This window comes from Peromyscus maniculatus, chromosome 2 (genome assembly GCF_049852395.1).
Source record: "Peromyscus maniculatus bairdii isolate BWxNUB_F1_BW_parent chromosome 2, HU_Pman_BW_mat_3.1, whole genome shotgun sequence".
In the NCBI taxonomy this organism is placed as follows: Eukaryota; Metazoa; Chordata; class Mammalia; order Rodentia; family Cricetidae; genus Peromyscus; species Peromyscus maniculatus.
This window is the reverse complement of record NC_134853.1, coordinates 27,843,845-27,864,706: the sequence shown is the minus strand read 5'-3', so window position 1 is coordinate 27,864,706 and position 20,862 is coordinate 27,843,845. Positions and strand designations below refer to the sequence as shown.

General features: G+C 43.6%; 1 protein-coding gene across 5 annotated transcripts in view; it reads left to right on the top strand.

Annotated features, from left to right (window-relative positions):
• Positions 1-2,664: 2,664 nt before the first annotated feature.
• Positions 2,665-20,862, top strand: part of Runx1t1 (RUNX1 partner transcriptional co-repressor 1) — a 154,664-nt gene continuing 136,466 nt past the window's right edge. The window contains exon 1 of one of the 5 annotated variants that reach the window (XM_006983281.4): positions 2,665-3,142. In XM_006983281.4, the coding sequence (XP_006983343.1) occupies positions 3,115-3,142 (28 nt within the window). In that variant the 5' untranslated portion in view covers positions 2,665-3,114. Of the gene's footprint in view, positions 3,143-10,315; positions 10,971-10,993; positions 11,241-20,862 lie in introns of those variants that run through there. The other 4 variants (XM_016001809.3, XM_042270823.2, XM_016001808.3 and 1 more) reach the window with 4 other exon arrangements.

Sequence of the window (20,862 nt, the reverse complement as noted above, 5' to 3'; positions counted from 1 at the left end):
TATTCCCTCTTCTTAATTTTTTATTGTTGTTTTGTTCTTGCTTAGTAAACTAGTGTTGAATATACAGAGACCTGATTCCTCCTGCTTGTGTCCTGATAGGAGGGTTTCTTTCTCCCTGTCTCCTTAGATTGGCTGGAAAGAATGTATCAATAAATGAAGGAATCTTCCATTGTGTTTTAGATACTACATCACGTGTGCACCCCTTGGCAAGGCTACAGTAACCAAATATATTAGAGACTTACTCTGTTTTCAGGTGATTCACTCTCCCACCACACTCCAGCCTTATCCAGCTACTGCTCTCCTATCCACCTAATATGTCTTATTTTCCTATGCTGCAGTTCAACATCACCTCGAGTTACCCGCATAGCTACTCTTTGCTGCAGATCGAGCAATTAGGAAGTAATTCAAGGATAATGGCTAAAGAATAATATCTCTATATTTTATAGAATTCAGGTCTTTCAAGGGGGTGGCAAGTGGGATTAAGGAATGCTCAGAGTAATTCTTCCCCATCAGCCCAGGAATGTATATTCTTTAGCTTCTGTTAGTAGAATTTTTTTAAACCTTAGCTCTAATGATATATTCTTGTAGAAACCCAACTCAAGTAGAAGACTTTTTCTAAAATGAAATATAAACAATAATCTATTCTTTTTTTTTTTAAATACGACTGGCAAAAGGAAGACCCTGTAAGTCGGTGGAAACCTATAGAGCATGCTTTGTATATGACAAATGCTGTCTGATTCCCTGCAAGTGGCTTTCCTTTGATTTACAAGTTCAAAGTTTCCATTATAATTTCATATTTACACAGGCACAGTTTATAGGAAGGGAAAAAAGGCCATAATTTGTACAGTTTACCCCTGCCCCTGCTCGGACATTTTTATATATTTTATGTGAAAGTATTACTGATTAATTTTAGTTTTAAATTTAAAAATACAACTTAAGAAGTTACATTATTTTACAAGAATCATTCCTGAGTCACACCCCACTTTATTAATTTTAAATAAGGATGAGTATATAATCGTAGAATCCAAATAACTTATTTTCGTCTTAGAGGATAGAAGAGAATGGAAATAATAGGGCAACAGAGTATCAACTTGTTTCTGACTCCCCTAAGAATACATAGTAAGCGTTGACATAATTTCCCAGAGATATGAATCACACTAACTTGTAGATAAAATTTTATATTTTAAGATTACTAATGCTGTCAAGATCTGTAAGTGTGGTGGTGTGTGTGTGTGGGGGGGGGACTGGACCCTAATGTACAAGTTACTACATGTACATGCCTTGAGAAAATGGGAGAGTTACATGAAGATACATCATAATATCCAATACTAAGGCAACGTTATAATTCATTAATTCATTATAATTCATTAGACAAATGTCCCAAGGAGAGGGCAGAATGTACAATGAGTGTTTTCTGGAAATGAATTGCTAAAAGTGAGTAGAGTCTGCAAAGACTTCAGCATTGGAGGCCCCGCTGGGCTTAAAAGGGTATGTGGGGGAGGCTTTCACCCACTGTTAAATATTTGAAACGCCACTTTAAAAAATAAAACCACGAATGTCTCATCAGTTCTTATGGCATCAGGCTGACTCTGACTTGAATGCATTTTCCCTCTGCGAAGATGAGATTTTTAAAACATGCACACAGGACATTTTACATTGATTTAGGCCAGTTGGAGAAAACACGGTTCAGTGTAGGATTTCAAACTGTTCCACTGAATACAATAACATTTGCAGTCGTGGCACCGTTCCATAATAATTTTAAAAGATTTCATTTTACTTATCATTGCAAGCCATTATCTGATCATATTTGACCTACATATTAATATTTTCATTACCATTCAAGCCCATTTTTGCTCTGTACAAATTGTCAGCACTCTTCACGGAGATATTATTTATTTATTCTGGAAATATCTGGAATTCTTTCACCCTACGTTTTCCTTAGGGACTCTGTCTCTCCTTCTAAAGTATTGATATTAATATCTGGGGGAGGGGAACACATTCAATAAAAAGCGAGAGAGAGAGAGAAAGAAAGAGGTTTCTCTTAATGGTACACTACAGGAGAAGTAGAAAAACAAAGGGGGGAAAGAAATGATAATTGTTTTCTCTAAGGCTATTATCTAATGCGAAAGCAAATAGTCAGTCTGGAAATCAGCTAACAGAAGGGGATTAGCGAGATCTGAGAGTGCCTTGATTTCTAGCAGAGCTGTCTCTGCAGCCCGTGATGAGACACAGGCAGGGCAGCTAGGAGCGCTCCAGATGGCCAGGGAAAGTGGTCGTCTTGGGTTACTGCAGGGCACTGGGGCCACCAACACATCCCGACCCCGGGGAAAGCATCCTTAGGGAGCCAGCCCCACATCCAGCCGGGACCAGAGAGGGCGAGGCCGGGAGCCAGGCCTCCGGCCCGCCAGCGCACCCCTGCGAGCCCGGTCTGCCCATTGTTAACATATACTTGACCTTCGTGACCCCCGCACGACACAGATGTCTCCCACCTTCACCTCCCCCCAGTCGCCCCCCCCCCCCGCACCTGGTCGCGGCCGCGCCGCCGCCTCCCTCCCGAGCGGTCGCGGCGCCCCCGGGTGCGGGTGCGCGCCGCAGCCGGCCTGGTGCGGGCGCTGTGGGCGCTGTGGGCGCTGTGCGCTGCGCGCGGCGCTCCTGCTCCCCGGCGGACGCCCGGACGCCCTGCAGATAAATGCAGTCGCCTTCCTCGAGAGCGAGCGAGGGCGGGCGAAGCGGACGCAGACGCCGCCTGTGACAGTGGCAATCCCCTGCGCCCCACATCACATTTGTCTGCCACAGCAGCAACAACAGAGGAGCGGAGGGAGGGAGGGAGCGAGGCGGGAGGAGGGGAGCTGAGCTCGGCGCGCGCCGGGCTCCGCGTCGCAGGCTGCGTCTGGCTGGCGTCCGCCACCCCGGGCTCTTCGCCCCGCAGCTCGCTGTGCGCGGCGGCCGCGGGTGCTCGGCAAAGACTAGGCGGCCTCCGGGGGAGCGCGCGTGGGCGAGTGGCCGCGGACACTCTGGCCTCGCGAGGGAAGCGGCGCCGCGCTTTGGTCCTTTGGCCCCGCGGGCCGCCACCGACCGCAGGAAGTTTTATTTGCAGCTGGGAGCCCGCGGCGGATGGTGGGACTCTCCGGCCCTGTGCAGTGTAAGTGCCTACGGGCGGGCTGGGTCGGCCGGCGGGCGGGCCAGCGGGCCAGCGGGTGGCGGGGACCGGCCTCGGGCTGGTACTGTTAATTACTATTCGGATGACCGTCAGCTTCGTTTGGATTAATTCGACCGAGAGGCTCTGAACTTGATGCTCAACTAGAGTAGGAGGACTGCGTAGCAGGGCAAAGAAGAACATCGCGGTTTCTGTAGTCCGCGATGACACTGAACTTCGCGGACAAGCTAAGGCAGCATTTCCCCTCTTTTTTCTTTTCTTTCTTTCTTCTTTTTTTTTTTTTTTACATTAGACTCCCCCCACTCTTTTATTATTATTTTTTTTTCATCAAAGGAGATTAGAAAGATGAGCGTGTCTCCTTCGACTAACGACTAAACAAGGTGCCCACGGTGTGTTTGGCAGGTGGCTCCACACCCGGTGGCACCGTGGGTTTTTGAAACTGGAAGCGAAAGGTTGGTTCTCTTGGTGGACACCTTAGTTCTAGGAGCAAGAGGAAGAGCCCTAACTTAGTACTGTGCTGTCACTTGGGTGGGCGTCCTCTTAGTTGCACCCCGGCTCTGTGTGCCCCGCGTGACAACTTTCTCCTTATCCTTGAGTATCTTTGGGGTGCTTTGATGGGAGATCTCAACAAGGACGCTCAGGCAGCTTCTCTGAACCAAGTCTCTTGCCGGAGGCAAGTCCTGAGCTTCGCAGCCGGCGACACCTGGGCAGCATCGCCTCTGCGGTACCTCAGTGCGCGGCTAGCCCAGCGATCCTGGCCCTCCAGGGTGCTCCCATCGCAGCCCCGACCGGGTTATGCTCCTCTGTTCTGAGCCCAGAGCAGAACGTAGTGCCCAGTAGCTCCCGCCCCGGCGGAATCCAGACCCGAGCTGCAGCGGGGAGAATTTATTACGTTTTGCAGAAATCCCTCAGGGGAAGTTCCTGGGGCTAGCGGATTCCCGGGACCCGCGGTTCACCATCCTCAAGGCGGATCTAGAAGGTCCAGGTCGGTTGGCACATCTACACCCGCTTCCCCGGGCGGACCTTTGGCTGCCCAGGGTGATTTAAGCAAATACGGTTAGGTAGGCATAAAGTACTTAAACCCAATTTTTTGAACCTGTTTTTTCTTTCTTTCTTTCTTTCTTTCTTTCTTTCTTTCTTTCTTTCTTTCTTTCTTTCTCTCTCTCTCTCTCTCTCTCTCTCTCTCTCTCTCCTTTCTTTTTTTTTTTTTTTTTTTTGGTAAGGTCAGTTAAGCTTTGGAAAAGTTTTGAGTGTTTTGATTACGGGCAGTAGGATGTGAACCAGGACTGTTACTAAAAATAGCTATGTTCCCTCCGCCTCTTCCCCCTAGGCTGTTACAGCTTGGAGGATTTTGCCAGAATCTTGGAGCCCTAGGCCTTCTTAGCCCCTTGCAAAGAGTAGAGGAGAAATCGTTTGAATTTAGGTTTCCTTCAGGACTGGGCACCACAAATCCCAGCGTGCCCCAGAGTGACTGGTGCTTCTTGGGAAAATGCACAGAAAGAAGCTTGAAAGGAATTATCTAGTATTCCCTGGGAAGAGCCCCAAAGCCAAGGAGTGAGGGCCAGGGGGCTGGAGAGACCACTCCAGACCAACTTCATGTGCTTGATGTAACTCGGAGCCCTCTTGAATTTTTAACTTCGCTTCCCTTAATTAATCTGCCCAGGGCCTGTATATAAATGGCTGTCCACAGCTGCTGCAAATTGATTTATCTCCTGATAAAGGTCGGGTTGCTGACCAAAGCATTCTTTATACCTTCTGTGTGAACTCAAATGTGTTTTACAGGATTTCCCCCTCCTAGTCTCCTTCTCAACATCTGTACCATTTTTAAGTGCACTCAGTGGCTCTTATTATCACCCCTCCTTTGCACAGAACTGAAGTAGAGCTGGGTCTATGCCCAGGGAGTCCACACTCCCCAGAATACAAATGGACCAGCTTCTCGGTGATGAACGGTTTGTTAATCTTTGGGGCTCCTTTTAGTTTATCGCAGCACTTTGCCTTGACCACGCAAGTGTAGAACTTCCCTGCTCACACAATTCCTTAGAAAGGATCAGCACACACCATTGTTTCCTCAGCCTCCAGAGCCTCAGTTTGGGTGTTTATGTCAGTTCTAATGTGTCTAAACAAAAACACATTCCCACTGCTATTTATTTCCCCCATATTAATGCTTAAAGTGCTGTCTAGTTTTAGCACTATGGTGACTGTCAACGAAGAGAGAGATGGCTATGTGGTTTCATTTTCTTTTTACTATTGTTTTTAAAAGAGAGGTTCAAAAGCCTCACATGATGTTAACTAGAATCTTAGTTTGATCCAGGTTTTTTTTTTTTTTTTAATTTTCCAACCAGGATGGGTGTTGAGAAAGTCGAACTCTCCCTTTATTGTACTGCATTTTGCATGTGATGTTTTATTAATTTATTCTTTAAAAGACAGAATCCCAATAAAATCACCAAGGAATCATTCTGGGCACACAGAAATTGGGTTTTAGCTAAGCCTATGCTTAGAGAAGAACTTCATATTAAATATATTTGTTTAACCATTAATTACAAATCATGTAGATGACAGCCCCTTTATTTGAAAAACTAGATATTGTGTGGGAGAATTTCAGTATGTGATTTTGCCGGTGTCTGGTACTCATCTGATAAAAGCAGCAGACAGAGCACCTGGATTGTTTTTTCTCCAATATTTAGACAACTCCAAGCAGACCAGAAGCCTTTGAGATGATATTTTTCTTTGTTGACTAAGTCTCTTTTACCACCAGTGCCTGCTAATGATAATGACTTGATTTTTAAAATGGTCTTTGAAAGGACTTTCCTAATAAGTGTTCTACCTTCAGTGCTGTGGAAGCTGCACTATTAAGTGGCAAGTTCCAGGAAATAGCAGGACAGCATCCTCTGAGCTACAGACTACTGCTTTGTAATACTTATCCAATCCTTCTTTTCTGAAAGAAGGGAAGCATTGCCCTTGATGTTAGGAGCAGCAATGAGATTTCTCATCGAGGTGTTAGCCTAAATAGTTTTGGGTAAACTCTACAAATTGTAAAGAACCCCACAAATGTCAGGTGCCGTTATAATTTATTTTATTGTAAAATAGAGGCTTATCTACTCCCTCCCTTCTTTTTTAAACATTGAAAAGGGATCACGAGAAAGAAATGCTTCCATTAAGAATGCTGGTCAGTGGTTGTCAGTTTAGGACATTCTTCACTGTCAAATCCTGTTTCTCACTTCTTTGATATGAACATCAGCTGACAGGCCCTGAATGCAAAGCCTTCTTCATTGAGGTTTTATGCAGGCAACATGGCCCTTCATAGCAAAGCAGTCTGAAAAATTGGCACCTGCACAATTTGCATGTGAAAAAAACCTAGTCAGTTGCATTTTGCTGGAGTCTATTACTGTAAGTTATGTAAGTGGGAAAGGCTATTTATTTGTTGATGTTTGGGCATTTAAAGGTTCTTTATTATATGGGTACTTTATTCATCATTTTGTGATCTTTGGTCTTTATTGATAGCAAAAGCAGGACACACTGAGCTTTGGGTTTGTAGAAGTTATTTACTATGAGATGGAGTCATTTAAACTGTGAACTTACAAAAGTCATTTCGATTCAGTTAAAATTTTTAAATGTGCCTTGGAAGAAGGTTTTAACAATAATCTGTTAAAAGTTAAGTACATGCATGCAGTTAGGGTAACAGGAGTATCAGGTGAAAACAATCTAGCATTTTAGTAGTTGGGGACTTCTTTACTAACTCCGAAGTCCCCAAGAATATAGAGAAACATTTCAAACTTCTAAACTTGGGGGTGGGGGGGTGCTGTTTCCCTTCATTTTGCTTGTTAAATTGTATTGGTCACCTGTATGACCTTTACAAAATTGCATTTGACCCTCTTTGTATAAACCAACAAATAAATGTTAAATCAACTATAAAAACCTTTGTGAACCTCAGACTATTGTCCATCAAAAGGGACATTTTATCCAGAGTAAGCTATTTATTATTACCTAGAGAGACACCTTCCAAGTTCACCTTTTTACAGCCATTAATATAAGAGTTCCTAAATAATGTTTAAAGAACAGTGAACATTTTATTAAAGCAAACATTAGTTCGGTTTAATGGAGGTAATTGTAAACGATAAGACAGAGCGGGTTATCTCTGTGCTGTCTAAACACAAGGAGCCACTTTGCACCATTTCCAGTAGCCATCTGTAGAGGAGAAGGGCTTGCACCTGTCTGTCCACACTAATTATAGATTAAGGGCAAAAGAAATGAAATTCAAGGAGGTTTGCAGCTAATGAAATCCATACTGATTTTATTGTAAATGTGTTTATGTAAAGAGGATGATGGTTGAGTTATGAGTAAATAAATTGCTATGTAGCTGCTAGGCACTTGGTTCTGGAGCACAATTCTGCTGCATTAACCTTTGATATTGAAAAAATAAAGACGATAACTTGGACATGGGTGGTAGCCTTTGTTTGGCATCCATAGTTACAAGGTAGTGAACAGCAGTGGACCCAGCAGCTTAGAAATGTGCAGTAAAGCAGCTTAAACGCCAGAAATGTTTTCATATTCCAAAATGCAGATGAAGGGAGGTCTTGTGTTAACTTATGCATAGAAAGAGTTTTTTAAAAATTGGAAAGCGTTTTTTCCTTTTCTGCATTTTCAGCTTCACCTCCATGAGAAATTAAAGACAAATGACTGAGGAATGCATCCTTCAATGAAAGGTCACAGGAATGTCTACCACATCTGTTTATAGTAATTATGAACATAATTAACATAAGAATTACAAATGAAATAATGACAAGCTGAGCAATGAGATATTATGCCATAATGGTCATATGCTGGAATTCTCACATTATAGCACACTAGACTTCACATACTCAAAGAAAGAAAGAAAATGCTAGATTTTATCTGAATTAATGTTTCAAAACTTATCTGCCTGGGGCAGATGGACTCCTTGCTTTTACAAGAAGGTAACCTATTATTAAGAAAAGAACTCATTGAAATTAAAATTTCGATCCAGCTTGGTCGTTAAGTTGTCTGTAATTATAGGTACCACTTTCTGTTGGGTACTCAGTCCATGATAATAATTCCTGATTACTATATTGCTTTGGGTTTTGTTTTGATTTTCTTAGACAAGAGCTCATTCTGTAGCCCAGGCTGGCCTAGAATTTACTATAGAGTGCAGGCTGGCCTGGAAGTCATAGTGATCCCCTGAGCATTGAGATTACAGAGGAGGAGGGAGGTCAGCACACTGAGCTTGTGTGTGTGTGTGTGTGTGTGTGTGTGTGTGTGTGTGTGTGTGTGTGTGTGTGTGTGTGTGTGAAAATTTGAAGCAAAATACTTGCTTTGGAGGTAGTGCGGAGCCCGAAGTCAGCACACAGAGTGGTAGAAACACTGTACTTTCACAAAACAAGAACACCCATGCATTAGTTGCCCTGCAGTTTTCTTTGTGCCTAGTCTTTGGGATACCTTTTGGGGAAAATGAGTCTGTTCTGAGGTTAAAGGCAGTATTAGAACTTTTTTCATTTTTATGCATGTGTTAATTGCACAAGATAATGGGTTTGATGGTGACATTTCTGTGCCTATGCATCTAGTCCATTTTTGTTAGCACATTGTAACAGATATTGTAATGGGGGGAAAGAAAATCAATGTGCATTTGCATGTTGTATTCCCTGCCCCCCCCTTTTCTGAGTAGCATTGGATTTCAAGGTGTTTGTATACAGTCTGTGCCCAAACAGATCTAACTGCAGTGACTGAGGCTGGCTACTGGGAATGCAGTTTTCTGTCAGAGTGAAAAAGGAGGTGAAAGGACACCCTTTACAAGAGCTAAAGGGGTATTCTGGAAATCTGCTATTAAATTTAAAACATGCAGGGATGACAGATTTTCACCATGCGGAGCTCACTTGCTCCTGTCCTGTAACCTGCCTACTGGTTTACTTCCTGCCCCAGCACTCTGCACTAACGACGGAACCTGGTCACTTGGTGAAGATTTATGGCGAAATATTACCTTGTTCTTGTGCAGTGATACTGAGAGGCTTTCCACATTATTGGATTACTGGAGGATTGTAGCAGAACCCCTTTTATCTGGCATTCATTCTGTGACAAGATTTTCACACATGCCCTTCCCCCACCATGCCTTGCTTTCTTCACTTTGTGTTACCTATCAAATTTCCCTTGATTCTTTTCTTGGGGCATGAGTGTGTGTGTGTGTGTGTGTGTGTGTGTGTGTGTGTGTGTGTGTGTGTGTGTGTGTCTGTGTGCGCATGCGTGTGCGCGCAAGGCGTCCATTGCACAGAAGAGCAGTTTTGTTGTTTTAGGCTAGGTGATTTGGAAGGCACTTGATGAAACAAAGCCTCTCTTAAAATATGTCCCTGCTTTTCTCTGTCTCAACTCATTAACCCCGTTCCTGCCCCATTTTGTCGCTTTCTACTGACTTTTCTTGTATAGACTATTTTATGACCCCAAGTTCACAGCAGCTGTGGCCGCAGTGTACGCCAGGCCAGTCTGTGGTTTATTGAACTCACTCTCCATAGTACAGGAAAGGCTTAACCAAGCTTCAGTGCCTAGAAACACAACACAGCCAAACACTCCCCTCCCCCAATAAGAAGACCTCCTTTGCTGCATTATCCGCACTCCATTAAGGATCTGATCAGATGTTCAGATTGTCTGATGGGTGCATTTAAAAGTGAAAAGGGGCTCCCTAGGGACTACTCAGGTGTATCCCCCTCCTGACCCTGCTGGGGCGGAGGAGGATGAACTCTGGCCGGCTGGCAGAGCATTAGCCCCTGCTTGTTCTGATTGATTCTCAGGCTCTGGGTGGGTGAAGAGCTGTAAGGCAGGCAGCTCAAGCCAAGATTGATTGCCTCAATTTCGAATTCCCACCTCCCAAACAGACTCTCAGATGTACACAGAAGGAAGCTCCTACCCCAACACGACTTCTGGAGGTGGAGCAGGTGTCTGAGTCACCTGTAGCCACCAATCACAAGTGGTCCTCCTTATCACAACGATGCTGACTGCCCTGAATCTTCAGCTAGGACACACTCAAAGCCTGGAAAGAGAGGGATGGGTGTGTGTGTGGGGGGGGGGGTGGTGGTGAGGCTCTTTTGTATCTCCCTGTATCTCCGTGGGGGGGAGGGGTGAGTGGGGGCTGGGTTTAAGTATATGGGGGGTCAACAGAGAGACAACTCCCACAGGAGCTCGTCCTGGCAGACTGCAGAACTGTTGTGTGGGCACAGTAGATTTGTTTTGCAAATTTTGTGTCTTTGGATGGAGGTGAAGTGGTGAAAGTGTCACTGTCAAAACCACCGAGAGAGCTCTTGATCCCGCTGACCTTGACAGAACCTCTAATGTTTGTGGATCCACGGGGTTGGCAAATCCAAATATTTAGGAGGTGGGGCTGATTCGGGGGGCGCAGGTTACCCGGCGGCCCTGATTGCCACCACCTCCCAGCCTCTCTGGGTAGCTGTCCTGGGGCTCCGACCCCATCCCAGGCCGGTCCCCGCCCCTGAATCCCTTCCCTGTCTCCCCTCCTGCCAGCATCTCTTCCCTCCCTCTCTTCCCTCTCTCTCCCACTTTTCCTCCCGCTCCCCTCCGTCTCGCACGCACCCTCTGTTTATTTTCCTGCCTCCATCTGGGCCCTGCTGATATTGTAATCACCCTGATGCACGTTGGCTCCTCTCCTCTCCCTCCCGCGCGCACACACTCACTCACACACAATGTGCCATCCCGACCAGCCCTTTACTTCTGATAAGCTCCGATGTGTGTTTAATGAATACAAAGCGGCGGTGTGGGGGCCGCGCGGCCGGCCGCCTCGCGCGCTCGCCGCCGGAAGGTAATCTCCGCGGCCGGGCTGGGGGCGGCGGGGCGGGGCGCGGCGTGGGGGCGGCCCCCCAACGATCTGGAGCAGATAAGAGCCAGGGAAGTGAAGATGTAACCTGTTATCGGGCGCTCCTCTTAGCTGCCAGAGGGAATTTACATTTAAAGATTACAGAGGGAGAGAGAGAGGATCTGCCTTTTGTTGTGCGGGGTGAGGAGGAGGCAGCGGCCCTGGCCTCCGCGCTATCTCCCATCACCTCAGCTATCCAGACGGGGACTCACGGAGGTGAGATTACGGAGGGCCTTATCTTTAATTGGGTTTAGTGTTGCCAGCCTGAATAGGTTTAAAGAGACTCGATAAAGGGGGAACAATAGATTATTTGTTGATCGGACGCTGGAACCCTCAGATGTAGAAGAGAGAGGAAGAACTCTTAACAACTTGATTAGCTCTATTTTATTTTGATTTTGAGGTGACAGGGTCTCTCTTGGTAAAAGGATGAAGGACTATGGAACTTAGGTGCGATTTGAGTGATTTCCAATGTTTTATTCCCCATGCATGCTTGCTTTCCCAGCACTTCTGCACCTGCCTTATTTTAAAGGAGCTTTCTCACCTTTTCTCTTTAGGGTTGATAAAGTGAGGGAAGGGCAGAGGCTTTCGGGATTGCTCATCTATATTTGGTTTTGTGTGGCTTGGTTTGAACAGGTGATGAATTGATGCTTTGGGTCCTAGAAGGAGTGTGAAAAGCCAATGAAGACCACTTTTAATATGGAAGGAGGAGAATGGTAGATTATGGTTCAACTCTGGCTAGAAGGGCGAGCATCATTCTAGGTGTGGTAGAAAGATTGTATTTTGTATTTGAACCATGCCATCTTTTGCTTGAAGTCAGTGTGGGCTAAAAGAAGTAAATTGTCACTTGACTTGTGAATGTATTTTTAAAAAATCGTGTAAACTTTAGAAGGTCCTTAAAATGAATAAAAGTAGACAAAATGATTGCTTTTGCCTCCTACACATAGTTGAGATGGGTGTTCTCATAGGTACCTAGATATGAGCCAGTAACTAAAAGCCTAATTAAAATTTGTTTAAAGCCAGAGGGGCATGTTTCCTTGTTGACAGCGGCAGATCGATTGGGGAAGACAATAAGTCCCATTATTTTACTTCCATTGACTGAACATATTGACATTACAGGTTTGCTGTTGCCCCAGTGAGCATGGCAAAACACTGACATTCACAGACCAACTGGTCAGAGTGGTGCAAAGATGACAGCATGTCCCCTCTGCCTTCAGGTTACCCTGTCACTCAGGCAGAAGGGGGAAGGCTAGCCTGCAGGTCTTCAGAAGGAGCAGAGCGTTTTTGGTTAAGGAACCGTCAGATAGCATGTCTTGGGAATATCAGTCGTTTCCCCAGAATTGAATATTACATAGAAATGTATATTTATTCAGAAATCTGGGGGGAAACAACCTAGTCAGCAATCTTGAGTATTTCACATAAGAGAACACCCATTTCCAAGATAGCCCTTTACCCTCTCTGGAAATAATTACAGTAGGTGGCCAGTTGTGTTTGGGTGATTCCACTGGGCTCCAGTCTAAGGTTCTTACGCAGCTACATCTGTGTCTTAGAAAAACAGTGTTTAGAGTTTCTCCAGACAGAGGGCCTGACTCTGACTTCTCTACAGTTTCTTTTGGTGGGTGAAACAGGAAATGGATGATGGGATGTGACTCCCTCAAGCTCAGGTGTGTCCATTGACAGTGATATGGATCTATATGATTTCCAAGCAGATGTTGACAAAATATAATTTGCTGTCTTATTGTCATCTGGCAATTTACACACTTTGCATTTTACACACTATGCATAGAAAACATAATAAAATTAAGTATTAGGTAGACACTGAGTCCAAGAAATTTGAACCACACCAAAAGTAGTTATGAGATAAAGCCAAAAGAGACTAACCATAGTTTTTAAAAAGTTTAATGGCCATGACTTATACATAGCATATAGTGACTGCTGCCATGAAGCAGGGAACCAGTGCCCTTTGCGATGTTTTAAAACAAAACTAGTCTTTTAGACCATTTTCATGAAAATGTTAGGTTTCCATTTGATCAGCAGGTGCTGTTGAGATGAAAGCCATGTGTAAATTTTCAGAAGGCTAAAAGTGTCAATTCAGAAAAGGAAAGTGATAAGAGAAAATGCAATCAGTTTTCCTGTTTTCAATTTGTGCAGGATTTGAAGAGCCGTTTTGTTGAACTGCTACATCTGCTCCAATATGAATATTGAACTACTTCCACTAAAAATAACAACCTATAATTTGGAAGCTACTGCAGCCTTTTGTTAATGTGAGTGGGTTATTTAAAAACAAAACAAAAAAAATAAAAATAAAAAAAAACAATTTTCTATTCTGACAGTCTCCTGCCTAATGTGCGTTTCCATTTGCATTGCATTTTCCTCAGCAGATAAATGGTGTGATGCAATTAGGGCCTCATCTCGTTTGGCTATGAAAAGAGGTTTCCATAGGTGAAAATCCTGGTAATATAAAAAGGCATTGCACAAAACAAAATTAATTTTTAAATAATCTTTTAAAATATGCTTATTTAAAGTGAGGTATTATTCCTTACATTCTCGAATACTACAATTTTTAACTTACTGGCCACTACTGTGAGAAAGTTAACATGATTTCATTGCATACTGAGCAGTCTGTAATGTATTTCACCTTTAATACACCTTTAAATGTAAGTTTAAACTAATCAGGGATATTTTACCTAACAGGGCTTTCAAATAATTTTTTTCATGCTTAAATAAAATGATTAAATTATGCTTGAGTGCCTGCATACAAAGGCTTTGGCCTCTATAGTACTGCTAATCAAATAAGTTTTATGGACCACATTAGAGGAAAAATTAGATGCATTTTACTAGTGACATTTCTAGGAAAGACATGTTCTTTAACTCATCTAGTACTAATTAAAAAGAAAACTCCAGATTGTATTTAAAATAATCATAATAAAAAGTCCGTCATCCATATGATAAGAGTGTGAGTGGTGACACTGTGTGCAGGTCACAAAGGCACAGAAATGTAAGGGAGTAAGAAGATATGTGGATAGGTTAGATATTGATTCAATCATTGATTGCACTTGGCTTGACTTGTGGCTAAAGTCATTTGTCCTGGGTGAGACCTGATCAGTGTCCAGAATCAATTAGCTGTGTAGCTTGTGGCTTCACACTTGAGTTGCTGGATACATTCTTCACAGGTAAACTCAGACCAGCTCAAGAAAGGAGGAAGGGGAAGACAGATACTGATGATGACACATGAACATGTTGATTTACAAATGTAGTATTTCTTTTGAAACACTAGTTTGCAATAAGAAGTTGAAGAATAAAACTGGATGCGTTATTGAATGAATGATTATGTGTCTGCAATTGGATGAAGAATACTGCTCTTAAGGAGTGTCATTTCCAACCTGAAACACAATGAACAGTCCAGTATTATGGTGTCCTGGCATGTAATTAAGTAAGTTTGCTACCATATGGGTATATTCTTTGATATATGTATTTTTCCACTTTCAAGGAAAGAGTCTGAGCCAAGCATGGTGACTTACACCCATAATCTCAGCACTTGGGAGGTAGAAGTAGAAGGATTAAGAGTTCAAAGTCATCCTTGGCTACATAGTAAGCTTGAGGCTAGCTTGAAACTGTCTCATAACCTCTCTCTCCAGAGATAGAGATAGAGAGATAGAGATAGAGAGAGACAGGGAGAGAGAGAAAGGAGAAGAGGAAGAAGGCGAAGGAGAAGGAGAAGCTAAATCACAAATCATTCAAAAAACTTGTTCACAACCACAGCCCCATTGCTTAGGATGCTCTGTGCTGAAGCTGCAGTACTTTATATGCCCAGGAGAGAGGAGTTTCCTGGGGCTTCACAATTATGGTGCGATGTTCAAGCTCTTCTATTGGAACCATTGATAAAGTTCTTCCGGGGAAGTTTAAGGCATGGTGCTTTCTTGTTGGAAAAGGTTACAAACCACTCACAAAAGCCAGTGATATTTTCAGTGACAGGTAGACAAGCTTAAAAACCCTCTTCTTTGGAGCTGGAGATGTAGCCCAATGGGTAGAGAGCTGGCTTAGCTCCGCCATGTCCTCCATTTATCCCCAGCACCCGTAGACTGGGTGTGGAATGCCTGCTTCGTAGTTTCAGTTTATGACATCTGTGTATTATAACTCAGAACTCATGAAGGAATGACACAGTTCTTTGTTTTTATAGCTGTTGTACTGACCAGAGTCTCAAGACAAATCAGTATTAGGGTGAATGGAGAAGGCACTTAGAATATAGATACCGTGAAAGAAAAATACAAAGAACACAAATGTAACTTTTCCAGTGAGTTTTCACATCTAAACACTGTAAGTGCCTTGGGGAAAATGATTGACTGGCCTCATTAGTCTTTTAATATCTGGGGCAAAGACAACTTCAGAGTGTGCTCTGGGATGCCAGGGACTGCGACACAGTTGTCTTGGGAGAACGGTAAATAATCAACAGATGACAGAGACCGACTTACTGGGATCTTGGTCCTAACTCTCACATACATTTTCATCATAGACTTGAAGTGAATAATTAGCTAACATCTCACTTTCTTCCTGTCAAAGAACTCCAACCCATGGCTCAGACTAGCCACAGCTCTGTCCTGGTTTTACTTTTGGCCAAAATTTTATTTACTTTACTTAATTAATTTTTTTTTTAAAACAAGGTCTTACTATGTATTCCTGGTTGTACTAGAACTCACTCTGTAGGCCAGGCTGGCCTTGAACTCACAGAGATCTGCCTGCCTCTGCCTCCCATGTGCTTAGATTAAAGGGATACTCAACTATACTCAGCTTTAACCACAGTTTTTAAAACTAAGGTGTTCTTGTGTTTCCCAAACTGATCTACTTTGTGCTTGAGTTCTCATAGTTAGGACTTATTCTCTGAAACCTGTTTTGGTGATCTCCCCAGAAAACAGTTTTCTTTTATTTAATCCACCTTTCTGGCACACTGAGCAGGAAGCAACTGGTCCCTCCTAACATATCCCTAGATCTTCCCTAATGTGTGTCAATGTGTCCATCTTTTTAAATCTCATGTCACTCATCTATCTGCCCCTAATAAGTGCATCCTGCACTGCACCCATGAGCTGCTGCTGTAGTCCCTGTTTTGATCCATCTAACATCCTGCAACAGATTTTTACCCAGCGTCCCCAGGCTTTCCCACCCCAGTGGATGGCTATATATGTTGATCTTTTGTTCTGTCATCTTAAGATGCTTTTGTCTGACAGTTGAGGGGAATGGGGAGTTGCTTTTTGTTTTTTGTTTGTTTGTTTGTTTTGGATAAGGCAGCGCTGTGTAGCTCAGGCTGATGTATAAGTTGCTGGCCTGCAACTCAGTTCTCGCTGCCTTTGCTCCTTAGCTCTCCACACCCAGGTAGGAGAGAAAGATTTTGTAGCATCTTTTACCCTAGAGAAGTTTAGATTGTAACTGGTTGTGTGGCATATAGCACTCTATGTTATGAGAAGAAAGGCCTGGTGTGGATATGTAGTGCCCTGAGAGGTAAAGTGTGATGGTCTTTCAGTTCATTCACTGACTTGCTTGGGAGCTTAAGATATATCCTGGTTTTCAGATGAACTCTTCAGAGGCAAGATGAGGGTGTCTCCTAGGTGAATGCCTACTAGACACCAGGAGTAGACTTAGGAGTTTCCTTACAAGCATTGTGTGTATTCACTGTTGACAGTGGGTTGGGGGCACTGTTTGCCTTCACGGGAGTGGGAGTGGGAGTGGGTGTGGGGGGTGCAGTAGAGCCTTACCAGCTCTTCACCCATCTGTGTGAGGATAAAATGTACTGGGAAGAGGGAACCAGGCTTCCAGAGACATCCTGAACCTTAGGTGACTGTGTCAAGTATTATCAGTCATTACTCACCTTTTTCAGGGACAGTGATAGGAGAATGGATCTGTTTACGCAGTGAGGAGGGACTTCTGTTAAAGAGAAGTAGGTTTTATGCTTTTCCTTCACAGTCGCTGGGAAAGACTGTGGCCTTGCGCCAGGCCATAGGAGAGAGGTAAAGGGAGTGGAAAGCGAATGTCATCAGTGAACATTCACTATAGCCTATAGTCTCAAAGTCTGGAGTCACCGGAAAGATGTAGAAAATGACCTCTTTAAATAACTTTGTGGGCAGGAACTGGTAACAACTTATTTAAATGAGGAGTACATTGCCATGTGACTAAAATCAAGACTTAAAACAAACCTGAGAACTTGACCACATGCTTTGTCTGAAGAATTAAAAAAATTAGTTATTGTCGTCAGCACCTTGTCTGTGTATTTGTTTTCTGTTAGTAAATCCATAGAGATTAAAGTACAGACACTAGAAGTTTGTCTTAAATTTCCAAATTTGTGAAATCACTACATAAAGCAGGGCTTTGACAAGTAGGAGTGATTGCATGTGTTTGGTTTGATCAAGATGAACACTTTATTGTCATCCAAGAAACTTGCTATTTGCTAAGGAGTTCTTTTGCTGGCAGGGCTTGAGCATAATGCTGTTTTCAATTTTCATTAGAAATGGAAGTCATGGGAATCACTCTTACTTCATAGGCCACAGAATAGTTTTTCACTGATGTTCAAAGTACAGTGTAAAACTAGATGGAAATCCTTTGCCACAAAGGAAAGTTCTTCATTAAAACTTGAGTTCCTTGGATTGTATATTATCTAAGATAAATTAGGTAACATATTCCCAAGAGATGTCACGGAAGATTGTAAAGAAGTTGGAAGGGTTAGGGATCTTGTGATGACCTGAGAGGAAGCAGAGCTGGGTGGCCAGGTGACAGGGTAAAGGAGGCTGTTGTGAGGTGTTTTATACAGAGCATTTGGTAGGACTCTCTTGCTGGACTTGTTAGAGTTCACCTAGTAACACTCAGATGATCAGAGCCGAGTGCTGTGGACAAGTAGACAGATGGTGATCCTCAAAAGGGCCCCGCGCTGATAACGATGCCAGGAAGTGGCATGGCACACTGCAGCGAATGTTTCACAGCGCTTCCCGCCTGGCACTTGGTGCTAGTTGTGCTTTCGGTACAGTCTTAGGAAATGAGTTAGTCGGTCTTGTTGGTTAATCCATGTACAAGTGCCCGTCCCTTTCCCTGGCCACAAGAGAGAGGAAGATGGGCTCGATCCTGAAAGACTGCAAGTTTATTTTCAGAGTCCATGCACATGTTATATACACAGTGATGAGCAAACACAACAGAGAAGAAGAGCAGATAATAGTGGGACTAGAACTGTGGCGTTTATCAGATTGACATGGTAATCCTTTCCCGTGAAAGTGTCTTTAAGTAACTGTTAGAATGCTTTGACTTCTAGGGTGTGTCAGGTAAACATTGTCCTTTCTACTTCCCTGTCCCCCTGCTCACCTGCTCACATTTGCATTCTCACTTCTAGCTGTAATTATCTAGAAAGGAAATCCACATCTGACCTCTCATGGATAGTAGTAAATAGGCAGTGACTTCTCATCCTTTTGTTTAAATAGGGGAGGGGGGGAATGTCAGTGATGCCGGAAAGGGAAAAGAAGTATGATGCGTCTCCATTGACTGACACGTTCAAGTTAAGCTTTCAGTTGGCCACAGGGGAGCAGGCAGAAAACACTAGGGCAAGACATAGATGTGAAGAGCAGTAAAAGAGGAAAGAGCAGCCCATGAAACCCAAGGTGGCTTTCTCAAGAGTCACACACCAGCTGTGTGACCCTGGTAAAGACGCTTCTTAGAGTGACTGATGAAAAATGAAATGTGTACTCCTGCAAAGGAATCAGCTGCTGTGTGTAAGGCAGGCTGCTAGGAGGAGACCTAAGGCAGGTAGTGGGGGCCAGGCCCCACTGGGTAGCAAACCTATTTGGGACAGTTTGAATAGTTAAAATAGTATACCTTGATTACTAAGTGTTACAATAAATGGGATTCATTTTTATCCTCTCTTTCTCTCTTCCTCTCTCTCTCTCTGTCTGTGTGTATGTGTGTGTGTCTGTGTCTGTGTGTCTCTGTGTCTGTGTGAGTATGGGCTGCATGTGAATGTATACCCACAGAGATCAAAAGAGGGTATTGGTTCCCTTGGAGCTGAGTTACAAGTAGTTGTAACAACCCAATGTGGGTGTTAGGAACTAAATTCTGGTCCTCTGGAAGAGCAAAAAGTGTTCTTACCTGCTGAGCCATCTCTCTCTTTCTCATTAATAAGTTGACATTTAAGCTTTTCTTCTTGAGACAGGGAGGATTTTTCAAAGCCTGGTTGTTGTCATTGGTCAGTAGTGCTCTACAAAATTGGAGTCCTGGGGTGGAGAGGGAGAGGAGGTGGGAAATGCATTAGCAAACAAAAGGCCTTGGGGTAATGAGTGCAGAGGAAGAGCAAAAGACCATTTGTGGCTTGTGGGTTAAACCCTTGCCTTGGACACTGTCTTCTCTGGGAAGTAGCATGGAGGGTCCCTGCTGGGGCTTTAGCATGGAGGGTCCCTGCTGGGCCTTGGGGCCTTGCATCCTTTTCCTCCTGTAAAGCCAGGTTAGTTAACATTTTATAGTAAATGAGTTTCTCTAGTTGAACTTCTTTTGAACAACAGATACCATTAGGAAGCAAATCTAAAGCCAGTGTAAGGAAAAGATATCCCAGCCTAGGTGAGACCCTGAGCCTTGTGAAAATTGGTCCTCTGGAGTTGACTCTGCTGTGATGGGTCTAATGCAGCAAGGTAGGAAAGCTATGGAGCCCCAGACCAAGTGGTATGCTGCTATCAGTTTATTTATTGTGGCTCTTTGCTTTGTTTTCTATGCTGGGGATTGAATGCAGGGTGTTGTGCATACTAAGTCAGCATTCTACCTGTGAGCTACCACTCCACCCCCTTGTTTCTGCAGTTCAGGTGGTAGGTACTGCAGAAGGGTGGCCATGATTGTGTTACTAGGATGGAAAGGAAGAGCAAGACACAAGAGACATTTCCAAGAAAAAATAATCAGAGCATGGATAGAGGGGGAGGTTGACAACCAGATGAACTCTGCAGTGCACTTAGCTTTCGAGAACTTTGGACTTACTTTGGGTGTTTGTTTAAGGAATGGCCTCCCTGCCCTGATACAGACTCATGGAGTCCCAGTCTCAGAGAGGAGCTGAGCAGTCATTTGGATACTTCAACCCAAGGCACTCAAGGTTTCAGCTACCTTTGCGGGGGGAGGGGGCAGCATGCAGATGGCACTACCAAATGGTAGATGTGGTTACACAGGTACATTTTGACCTCTTTGGGGCTTGTCTCTCTCGTGGGTTTGGCTCTCTGAAATTCTTTCAGATGATTGTGACCAGTTTTTCTATAGATACCTTCTGGGTATGTGGGAGAGGAAGAAGTGCTCAAGCCTGCTGAGTTCTAAGCCTTTAGCCTCCCATTCTGCAAAAGCCACCTCTGTTTTATATGTGTTTATATAGTGTAAACATTGAGATTTGGTTACAAGATAATTTATAAAGCTTCCTTCAATTCTAATATTATATAGCAGTGAGAAGGTGGGAGTGACAGGTAAGGTGTCAAAGGTCAGTTGATGGGAACAGGGACAGTCCTTGGAACTTGACACTCAGCAGATTCCAGGCTTTGTGCTCTTGAGAGTAAAGGAAGAATAGTTTTCCCATAAAGTCTTTGAACCTAGTTCCATTTCTTTAATGCGCTAAGGATTGTCTTTAGATCAAATACATTTTCATGCAATAAAGCTTTTCAAGTCTTCTTTAGGCCAGAACAAATACACGTTAAAATATTGTTGCTAGAATGGAAATTAATGTTTTTTTTTTATTTTTTACAATCAAAATATAGTAAACTTAATATAGTATCATGTGTGAAACCATAGTTTTTATTTTAAAATGGAGACCTCAGAAAAGTAGAGTAACTCTTTTGATATGCTAAAAGAC